The following is a 12279-nucleotide window of genomic DNA, read 5'->3' as shown; positions in this document are numbered from 1 at the left end:
GTAATTTTGTTTTGGTTGGACCTCATTCCAACAAAACTTACTCTTCATCCCATAATGAAGTCATAATCCAATTATAATTCATAATTATATATATATATATATATATATATTTGCTTAGAAATTATAATCTTATGCAACTCTTTACATACATATTTTATTCTAAACTAATTGTCTTATATGCATTCTCTTAGTTCTTCTAAAGTACTCCTAGAATGTTTCTATAGTCATCCGGTGACTTAACCACGTATTCAATTGGTATATTATGATATGCTCATAGCATGATTATATACCAGATCTTATGCATAATATGACATAAATGATGGATTCATTTACGAAGCAAATTGAATATAAATTGTTTCAGCTAGTTCAAACCTATGAGTTAAGTCCTTTTGAGGCGGGCTCAAACTTAGTGCCATGTGAAAATACCAAGATCCCTCCAAAGGAATTTTATGTCTTGATCCCTTTCAAGATATTGTCCATATTTGCATAAAGATATAAAGCTTTTAACATTCATTTTATCAATCTTTATAGATTTTGCATTCCAAGAATGTATCTTGTTCTTTCTAAGTCTTCATTTTAGAAACACATCCTGAGTCAAGGTGAAAAGGACTGACATGGTCAGAATGTAATTTCTCATGATTCAGTATGTCTCACTCATCCACGATTAGGAATGTCACTATTCTCCCAGTAGTTCTTAGTAAACACGCATATTCTATTCATTTTGATATAAAAGCATACCTTGTGGTTTTACATTAAAATGATGATTGCAACTTTGAGATCTTTGCTTTATATCCATAGGTGGATCTCAAGCTTTAAACATTTTGTTAGGATAACATGGATGGCTAATCTATATAGATATCTTCTAGTAGATGTCTATAAAGAAAAGCGGTCTTTCTAGAAATCTATTTGCTATATTTCATATTAAGAATATGAATTTATAGTAAACAATATCCTTGTTGATCTAATCATAGCTACTTGTGAAAAAATTATGATCACAATCAATGTCATGAGTATGATAAGAACCACAGTCAATGACATGAGCATGAGAAAATCCTTTTATAACAAGTCTAGCTTTAAATGTGTATAGTTATCCATGTAATGTATTCTTTTTAGAAGAATCACTTACTCCTTCAAGCCTTGCTATAGAGAGGGGGTTCAATCAAGACCATACTTGATTATTGTACATTGATTACATCTCATGTTCATGACTCTAAGTCATTAATCAGATTTGAGATCTAATATAGCATGTTGGTATTTGATGGATGTGGCAGAAACCATCAATAAAAGCTCATCAGTGAGAGATTCCACATTTCTCAAGTCATAGTTGATTTCTAGCATTAATGTGAACAATTTGTGTTTATGAACATCTATTATTCAAGTTTAACAATCCTTGTTAAAGACTAATACAACTATTACTACATCAGGTAATGGTTCTTGAGCTACTTTAAGTTCCATGTACCTTCCACTTGTTTTGTCATTCGAAGCTTGCATTCTGCTAACTCAGCTATTAGAAGAATAAGAGAACTTATTCTTGGTGGGTTTGTATATAATAATCTAAGCTGCATTTAGAGTATTATACAAATATGCATCTATTAGATTTCGGGTTTAAAAGCTTTAGTCTAACATAGGCTTTAAATCCATAAAACAATTAATAAGATAGGGATGGAGCCTTTCCATACAAAATATTATGAAGAAAATGTTATATCTACTTGTTTGTTAGTGTTTGTACTCAAGGTACAATTGATAGTGTTCTAGGTGTTATGCCAAGGAAATAAAAGGAGGACATTTCTACCAATTAGAAAAATCGTACCCAGGTAAGATTTAATTCATCCTTTATTATCATTAAGGAATTAGATAGTTATTACCGGTTTGTATTTCAACTTTATATTTGAAAACTTAAAAAAAGGTTTCATAACAATGTTTTACCATGTAAAATACAGTTTATAACTATTATAATTGTTAATGAAGTTGATTTGGTATCTTGTGCTAAATCTTAGACATTTATTAGTAAGGTAGTCATACACCATAGTGTATAGTTCCTTAATAATTATTTTCTCTACTACTTATTGAAAATAACATTAGGAATCTTTTATGTATAAATAAGATTTACATATGTCAAATAAACTACATTATTTGCCTTCAAATATCCCTTTCTTGAAGTTGGAATATATGAATGCCATTTAAATAATAAAGATAGCAATGTTAAAGATGAGTTTGATTTAAAACAAGTTTAATTCAAAAGTATTTTGCATATAGAACTTGTTATTTATAAAATATTGATATTTACTTTATAATTGTTATTAAGAGATCTAGTCTCATAAACAGAATTTTAATCATTTCTGAATATGAAGGTGATTATTATGAAAAACGATTAAGTAAATAGTCAATCATTCATAAATTAAACTGAGAAATATATTTAGGCAAGCTAGATTAAAACATACATTGTTCCAAAAAAAAAATGTTTCATAATACAAGTACATTATGTTCCTAGCATAATTAATAAACTTAACTCCGAGAGTGTAGTTCCAACTTGATTGTGCTCAGCTGGTTACTCTTCTGTAAATATCTGCAAGCTATTTACAAATATTATATTAACATTTTAGTACCAAGTACCTAAGTGTTATATGAAAAGTATAAGTTTTATCTAGTAGATACCTAAAGTACTAGTCTCTTCCAGACTTTATTTCCAGATAAGAGGAGCAAATCCTCTTCCAGTGTCCAGTTTCTCCACAAAAAGAAACAAGATCCATATATGTGGGCCTTATTGGGTTTCTTAGGCTTAAAGGTGTTCAGTCCATAAAACATGGGCCTCCTAGAACACACAAGGTGACTCTTTTGGGCCTTGAACTATTCCTAGTTTGATGTTAGTAACATCTTTAGCATCACAGTGATGCCTTTACTAGGTATCATGTTCAGGCTTATTGCTCAAAGCAAATAGTTTAGGACTAGGACCTTTAAGTGTATACAATTTCATATCTCTCACGAGATTTTCTGTTAAGACATGAACCCATTCATTGAAGTTGTATTTAGTGAATGTTATTGTTTCATTAAGTCGTTAAAGAAAATGACAATTTCATGGTAATTAGAATGGAATATTTAACTACAAAATTTTAACAAAATTCATTTAGTATTTTAAATATTTAAATTCTTTAATAATTAATACCCTTTTAGTTTCCAAAAACATTAATTGTCAAAGTGTAGGATCCAAGTTGCAAAACAAATAAATGGTTAGGTATCCTTTATCCCATCCATTTGAATTCAACCTGGTAGATATCAATTATCAATTATAATTCCTAGATTTATGGGATCACTAATAACAAATTTAATTAGACATGCTTCATCCCATCTATGCCTCGGAACTCTCCTGCTTATGTATCCTTTATCACAAAAGTTTTCTGATTAAATCATCCAATTTGAAAAACATGTGTAATCGGTCTATAACTTGGTTATAGAAATCACGAATACACCCCGACCATCAAAAGATAAAACTAAACGGTTAGGTATATTTTATACCACTAGTACATACAAGAGATGTGTGAGTGCTCTACAAAACGGATTGCATAGATTTGAGGTTTGTAAAAATGGTCTTTTATATGTTTTATAATTCTAGTTTTAAAAACATATGATATCATGGTCATTACATGCATATAATAAACAATGGTATCGATTTTCAAAAGAAAATCACTTTTAAATGTTCTATATAAAAAGCTAGTTTTTATATAATTTAACGTGATTCAATTTTGATAACCGGTCTTAAGGTTGAGTGCATTTGAACCTTTTATATCTTTAATAGAACTTCATTTTATTACTTATAGATTTGGAGTTTTTATCAGTTATAAAAATCACCATTATAAAACTTATATTTGAGTATTTCAACATTTGACGTTACTAATGTTTTATAAAACTGGATTTTATTTTAAACCAATAACTTGTTACATCTTATGTCCACATTATAAATTTTGAAAACCAAACTCCATGTGATGTTTATTTTTTCGAAAATTATTTTAGCATGTGAAAAACTAATTTATCAACCACACATAATAATTGTATAAAATAAATAACACAAACATGCATAAAATACATGTTCATAAACATAACCAACTAATGACATTTTTTTGTGAGCCAACGCAAAAAAATGTCAAGTCCATTCCTAAAGGGACATTTTTAAGGGACCAAAAATCTTTTTGTAATGTTGTTGTAGAAGCTCTCACTTAAGTAAACACCATTTGCTTGCAAAAGATTTGAAGAACTTCTTGAAAGCTAAAATTCAACAATTGTCACTAAAAATCCAACAACCCTTTAGAAAACAGCTTTAACAACAGTTTCAAGAAGCTGTCACTGAAAATCCTACACACATTTTAACTTTGAAAATGACTCTTTTGTCTTCAAAAATGGCTCCAACTTCATCTCTTGTTACATTTTTGTACAAATAAATTAATTCTAAAATCTAATCTATTGTTTACAAAAATAAACCAAGAAAACTTATCTATTTTATTTATTACATACCATATGAATAAATAAATTATTACATCCATTTTTATAAAACAACCAACACAACAATACAACAAGCACAATGATCATTGGCTAGTTTATGCACATCATACATATCAACATATACATTAAACAACCTTTGTTTTTCTAAGACAACTTTAAATGAGAAAAGATGCATGAAAACTTTTTTCATATAAAATGACAATTATAAATGCTTCATAGAAAATATGTATGAACTTGCTTTTATACAAAAGTAAATTATCCATATTCTCCAAAAACTAAGATTTCCAAAAATCTAACCAAACTTGCAAGGTGCCTCTGATACCAATTTGTGGGTTTTTATTCAAAAATTAGTTTCAAAAACATAAAATTTAACAACGGAAGACTTGATCATTTTGAATAACATAAAACAAGTTTAAACCACCAATGATCATCTTGCAAAGTTTGGAAAGAAAACAAGCACCAAAGAAGAAGATGAAGAAATCACAACCTTTGTAGCGCTTTGGATCCTCTTGGGAGGCTAGAAAGTTGATGAAGAATAATGAACTTTAGAGACACCAACAAGTTGTCAACTTGATTTAAAATGCTGGTCTTGTAAGAAAACTCTTAAACTCTTAATATTGAAGTTCATAACCAATATGAACTTCAAGAGAGCATAAATGCAAGTAAGCTTCATTCATGAACAAAAGATGAGAGAAAAATACATACACATATGCATGTTTCGGATTTTGCATTATATAATAGAAATTGATGAAAGCCTTCTTAAAGTAAAGACATTACCCAAGAGTTCTTAATGCATCATACCTCTAACCCTATTGTTTATTATTATCTTAAGACATGCTTCTAAAGCATGTCTCCTATAATAAACTAATGCAAAAGAGTTATTGTCTCTTGTCACTCCATGCTTTAAGAAATGTCATACTTTTGATTAAATAAATCAAATAACCATGCCTTCTTTCTTCTTCCTCAATTTTGAAATTAAGAAGTCAAAAGAGGACAAAAACTTTATATTTTATAAACCAAGTTTATAAAATATAAACTTTAACTTTTTGGTAAAAGACAAAAGAATTTATCTAGTCCAAAATGGTGTGCATGACTTATTAATTCATTCCATATGAATAATGTAATATTACTTGCTAATGAAAATTATTATTTCCTAGAAATAAATAATTTCCAATTTAATTAAAAGAGTTTATTGAATATTTATTAAAATCAATTTCTAATAAATAATAAATTGTATCAAGTTGTTAGTGTGACCCATTAGTATTATATGTTAATTAGCAATATCACTTTAATATGGTTCTTGAGCGTACTAGATCTTTCAAACACAAACAATAGATTTTCCTAGACTCCACTAGGACTTTGCATCGTCACCGATGTCCTACCTTACGAATATATGTCCTCTCAAGCATATATTAAATTTCCAATATTATTCTTCTAGGACTCCTTTCTATTCATCCCTACTATTAGACGAAGAAGAACTTCTACCAATATTAACTAGTTATTGGCGAATATAATTGCATGCCGCTAAAATCAAACAGTCTGTCGACTGAAGGATTCGACACTACAACGGTTGGACTTAGACAAGAGTTGTGCAATAGCGCCAAATCAATCAATCTAAAACTATTTAATTATGGGAGCATGAAACCTAATGTATTTTTCAAATAAATAATTAATATCAAGGTTCTAAACAACAAACAACAAGCAAAACCCTAGGCTATAAGGCATCTTAAGTATCAGACAAATTCTGTCATGTAATTTCCTAAAAAGAATCCTAGCCTACCTACTAGCATGCATTTCTAACATTTCATATATCAACAATCATAACAATATGAATATTTTGGGAATCACTTTTCTTTCTGAGCTCCAGCTAACTGTACGCATCACATTCTTTAACTATTCATTTTAAAATATTTATTAATTTACTCAGATCCTTAGTTTGAGCCTGGAATCACACTGGATCGATCATTTGAATCGTTCTAGGGATCTTTCCGTCGGTCTGAATAAATTAGCTCACGTTTACGATCTCACGACTTTCAGAAATTCCCGCTTTTTGTTGAAGGTCAAAGCCAATAGATTTTCCCTCGTATTGAAGTTCAAGCACAATGGCGGTGCTTGGAAAGGGAAATGTTTCTTTGTCAAGCGTGACTCCATTCCTAATAGGAACCTTTTACCTCAGTCTTGGGTTAGAATGGGTAGGATTCTAAATTTCTATTAGGAGGATCCTGGTATTCACTTTTCTTATCTTTTTTGGTGTTTTGCAGCCTTTAAGTTTGACAAGCTGGTTCCTCCTACTGAAGACACAGAGAACAGAATAAAAACATTCTTCACTTTGTCTGAATTAGAGAGGTCTTTCAAGCTTAATCAGTTAGATTTTCAAGACAGCTCATCTAACACCGCCTCCATGTCAAAAGGTAAATTATTCAAGCTTTTCCTCTTTTTTATCGTATGGGGGATCCTGACTTATTGTTCGGCTCAGGATCCAAAAGCACTTGTTTTGGTGGCCATTTTACCCTTGTTGGTATGGATAAAACGATGTCCAGCGGCCAGTTAATGGTGAAAAAAGAGAAGGCCTCGCCTTCCATTCCTGCTATGAGAGCTTCTATAGATTCGATCATGAAAACTCCAAGATCTAGAAAAAGAAAGACTTTTGAGGTTGCGAATCTGTGCCTTGAGAACCTAAGTATCGAGGATTCCCACGGGAAATTGACCTCCTTTTCTCAAGTTGTGAGTTAACTTGATTAGATAGTTATTTTTCTTTACCTATCCTTTCTTTTATTTTTATTGACATTGTACTTATTTCAAGTTTCTACTCATGTTTCTCGACTCACTGTCGATCTCAGGAACCGTGCTGAAAGAACTGAACATGATTTGAAGGAACAAGAGAAGCTTCGGAGGGCAACCAACGAGGATCTTCTTCGGAGGGTGGAGAAGTTGAGCAAACAAAAGGATGAGAATGAGGGAGAGCATACCTTAGATATCAAGGAAGTTATTGCCGACACCCGAGAGGAATTCATGGTTCCCCTTTCATGGGACGTTCAAATTCCCTTGCCCTCTAATCTAAGCCTACCTCGTTCGCCCAGGCCTGCCGACACAATAATGGAATGATGGAGTTAATTTGCTTGCTTGTGCAGGCGATGACCGCTTGGCTAGGTCACGACAGAGGAGCTTCGAGTGACGGGATGTCGAAGAGCAAAGAAAAAATTCACTCGAAGCTCTACCCTTTGCGCAAAGGCAAGTGTTGTGGTGGCTATTTGGGAATCTAAGATCAGGATGGCGGAGGATCTTGAGAACTCAGGATCCTAGAATGTAGCTGGATGGCGCGAGACATTAGCCAAAATAACCGGAAAGCCTGCAACTGCTATTGAGGATCCTGGGTTTAAACCCGCAGAGGAGGGGAAGGAGAAGAACGCGACCGATGATGAACATGCTAAGGTCTAGGCCTGCAAGAAATTAGTTTAGGTAGATTTTTTTTAGTCAATGATGTAAAACAATTAATCTTTTAATGGGTTGGTGCACAACCCCTTTTGAATGCAATGGTTATGTTTTCTTTATATATCTTTCCTTTGATCATCCTGCATAATTGTTTTTGTGATACTGGGATCCTTGGATCACTAGGATCCTGAAGAATTTAGTTCCTGCAAATAATTCTTAACAAATCTCTTAGTAGATTATAAGTAATCCTTCCAAACTCAAAGAATTGAGTTATGGTAATCAAATAATCTTCGTTCAGGATCCTAAGAGTTTTGGATCCTCAAACTTTACTTAGAATTTTTCGAGAATAAGGATAGATGAAACTTGATGATCTTATGAAGAGTTTGAAGTTATGAACTCATTGTCTTCGTATGACCTTAATGCTTGAAGGGATCTTCATTTTAGAAGCTTGTTTCATGAAGGATCCTTAACTTTAGCTTGAGGAAAGTCTTCGCTATGAATCTTGTTTGCTTAAAGAATCACTGGGAAACATTCCAAACCATATGATAACATGAAAATGTTATAATCTTTATGTATTTTCTGGGGAAATCCCAACATATGAATGTTATAAACCATCAGACTTTTTTGGGAATGATCCCAACTTAGGATAACATGTAAATGTTATAAACCTTAGGAATATTCTGGGGAAGATCCCAACTTGAGATAACATGTAAATGTTATAAACCTTAGGAATATTTTGGGGATGATCCCAACTTGAGATAACATGTAAATGTTATAAACCTTAAGAATATTCTGGGGAAGATCCCAACTTGAGATAACATGTAAATGTTATTAACCTTAGGTTCAAACTTTAGGATCTTAACTTATGCTCATAAATAAGAGGGTTGCTAAGTTACTGAAGCGTGAAATGATCCCCTTATTCACATCCCATAGTTAGACAGCGCGTGTCCAATCGAGGTGTATAAACCTTAACTCATGTGAAAGAGGTAATTAACTCTTTAAACCTTAGAGGGGATTAAGTACCCTTATTCGTAGGAAAGATTATCAGTCTCTGTTCTTAGGAGATTCGTATTCTGAATTACCGGATGTCTATTATTTAAGGGGTTCTCAATGGTCCCTTAGGCATCAGGATCCTAGAAAGTTCGCTTGTTCAAGATTCTTGGTAGTCAGGATCCTTACGTATTAGGGTCCATGGAAATCAGGATCCTTAAATGTCAGGATCCTCACAGATCAGGATCCTTGAGTGGCAAGATCCCGATTCTCTACATACAACAAACATTAGCTAGGGGTGGGCATTAGCCTGGCTAACGCCCCTCTAATGTTTAAGTTAGTAACGATATTTGAAGAAAACGAATAATGAAAAGCGAAGGATAAAGGGTAAATAGCATGCGTACCTTGAGTGTATCAAGAAATGACTGATCTTACCTACATAAAATAAGCTTTGAGGTGTATCGCGTTCCAGGATCTTGGTAAGACATCTCCATCTAAGATGGCCAACCAATATGGTCATTTACCTGCTTCAGCGTCTATGAGGTATGATCCTTCCCATTTGGGAGCCAGTTTTCCTGTACTAGGATCCTTGGTATTTTGGAAATTTTTTCTTAGTACCAAGTCTCCTACTTGGAATCTCCTGATCCTTATGTTTTTATTGTATGCTTTGGTAATCCTTTGTTTATGAGCAACAATAGGATCTTGGCGAGATCCCTAAGTTCATCTATGGTGTCGAGATCATGGGCCAGGATCCTGTTGTTGTTCTCTTGGTTTTGGAGTAGATATCTTCTTGTGGGGATCACTACTTCGGTGGGGATCATTGCTTCCGTTCCAAACACTAATGAGTAAGGATTTTGGCCCGTAGCTATCTTGGAAGTGGTTCTATTTGTCCATAATACGAAAGGAAGCTCTTCTGACCATCTTCCTTTCTTCTCATTCAACATTTTCTTTAAGTTGTTTACTATAATTTTGTTACTGGACTTTGCTCGGCTATTGTCTTCAGGGTGGACAGGAGTAGACATCACCATCTTGATTCCCCAACTTGTGCAAAAATCCCTCGTTCTTTTGATTATGAATTGGGATCCATTGTCTCATATAATTTCAGTAGGGATCCCGAATCTGGTCAACATGTTACGTTTGATGAAGGAGACTACTTTCTTTGTCCCTTATTTACACGTAGGCTTCAGCTTCTATCCACTTTGAGAAATAGTCAGTCATCACTAGCATGAAGACTTTTCCTCCAGGGGCTACTGACAATTTTACTACTATATCCATTTCCCATTTCATGAATGGCCAAGGGGAAATGATATGATGTAGAGGTTCTACAGGTTGGTGCAGGATGTTGCTATTTCTTTGACAAGCATCATATTTTTTGTTGGATTAGGTGTCGAAGCCCATAACTATAATTGATGTGTACTTGATTTGATTGTAGCATGGTCCTTTTGGGTTGCCTTCACTCTTGCAACTTGACAGGATGACTTTTGGAAAGAAGTCGAATTTATTATTTGGAATAATAAATTGATTTGTTAATGTATGATGAAAATAATATATTAATTAGAAATCATGTTATTTAATTAGTATTTAATCAGAAATTAATTTGGAATTAATTTTGGGATTAAAGCAACTAATTAGAGGATCAGGAGTTGTTTTGAAAATCTTTGATAGTTATGAAACTGGGCTATTGGATTCCTTAGATGGGAGTGGACGAAAACTATAGGGAGGCCCTATAGGTTTCGTCCAAGGCCTCTAGATGAGGAGTCCATGGGATGCTTAAGCCTTAAGCAGGAAATTAGGGTTTCCTCCAGAAAACTCTAGCAGCCCACAGCTATATAAAGACCCCACCACCTTTGGATTTTCGCCCTGAGATTTCTAACCCTAGAAGAACCGATTTTCTAAAGGCATTCCCTCCTCTCTCCTCTCATCCTCTTCCAAAGAGTGATTGTAAGCCATTAGAGGTGTCACATTTGAGGGACTAAGCTTTCAGGAGTCAAGGATCTACAAAGTGTTCTTGTTATTACCGCATAACAAGTTAAGGTAAACATCAAAACCCTTTTATTGTGTAATTTTCGAAAATATATATACTAGATCTAGGGTTTTGCTTTGGTATTCAATTTGCATGTTCAACTAGTGAAAAACTTATATCCAAAGCAATTAGGGTTGCATGAACACATAGGTTGTAGTTATGCTCATAACCCATCATTTTTGTGCATGGAGGAATGAGTCTTTTTTCATTGTTGGTCAGTAGTATCATGTTCTTAATGCTTTGGAACATAAGGATCTGCCCCCAATGTGGTCGTCGTAGTCCCCTTCACGGATGTCCTTCAGGGCCTCAGCGGCTTCATGATCTTCTAAACACCTGAGGTATGGTCCTGCTACATATTTTTTATACAGCTTACCTTGGATTAGAATGAACCTTAAGATCCTTGTTTTTAATGATGTTTCACTTTTTTCTTCCTTAGGGATTGTGTCATTCTGGAGATACTCCATGATGGGTTGGATCCAGGATCCTGAAGCTGGGGAAGGATCCTGGATGTTGGGATCCTGACGTGGGGCTATTGAGTCATGATATTTGATCGCATCAACGTCAGTAGATCCTCCATGGTCATGAGAGTCTTTAATTTTCTTGGTGGGATCCTCGATTGTTGGGACTAATATATGGATTATCGGGATATTGGTTTCCAGCGGGATCGTCAAGGAGGATCCTAGATTGGCTAGAGCATCTACATCAGCATTGTCTTCTCTAGGAACCCGGTTTAGGCTGAATGTTTCGAATTCTGAGGCCGTGTTTTTGAGGATTTGGAGATATAGAGCTAGCTTTTCACCTTTTACTACATAAGATCCATTAAAATGGTTAGTTGGTAGTAAAGAATCGATGAATACCTGAAGATCCTTGATTCGAAGATCCTTGGCTAATTTTAGTCCCATGATTAGCGCCTCATATTCTGCTTCGTCGTTGGTTGCATTGAATTCACAACTAATTGCCTAGGGTAGGATATACCCTTGTGGAGATTTTAGTATGATCCCTAAGCCGATTCGTTTTTGGTTCGATGTTCCATCTGTGAACAAGGTCCATCTCCCCATGTTTTCCTCTTCTAGAAGTTGCTTGGCTTCTATTTCGACTTCAACTCTTAGATCATCACTAAAGTCAGCCACAATATCTGCCAATGCTTGGGACTTTATGGCGGATCCTGGTTCGTACTTTATGTCATACGTGCTTAGCTTCACAGACCATTTCGCCATTCTTCCTAACATTTCTGGTTTTCTCATAACATTCTTAATTGGATAGTTAGTTCTTACAATTATAGGGTGTGTTTCAAAATAATATCTTAATTTAGTAGAAGTTGTGACTAATACAAGTATGAG

The 12279-nt window shown here is 33.9% G+C and overlaps 1 protein-coding gene across 1 annotated transcript; it reads right to left on the bottom strand.

Annotated features, from left to right (window-relative positions):
• Positions 1 to 11163: 11163 nt before the first annotated feature.
• Positions 11164 to 11841, bottom strand: LOC145130639 (uncharacterized). Its single transcript, XM_079065410.1, has one exon. The coding sequence runs from the start codon at positions 11839 to 11841 to the stop codon at positions 11164 to 11166; it is 678 nt and encodes a 225-aa protein (XP_078921536.1).
• Positions 11842 to 12279: the final 438 nt, after the last annotated feature.

The sequence above is a fragment of the Lactuca virosa genome, chromosome 8 (assembly GCF_052849685.1).
Source record: "Lactuca virosa cultivar CGN04683 chromosome 8, Lactuca_virosa_CGN04683_v6, whole genome shotgun sequence".
In the NCBI taxonomy this organism is placed as follows: Eukaryota; Viridiplantae; Streptophyta; class Magnoliopsida; order Asterales; family Asteraceae; genus Lactuca; species Lactuca virosa.
This window is presented reverse-complemented; position numbering and strand designations above follow the sequence as displayed.

Coding starts and splice junctions, on each gene's coding strand:
- LOC145130639 (XM_079065410.1), bottom strand. CDS start 11,841: ATGGGACTAAAATTAGCCAAGGATCTTCGAATCAAGGATCTTCAGGTA.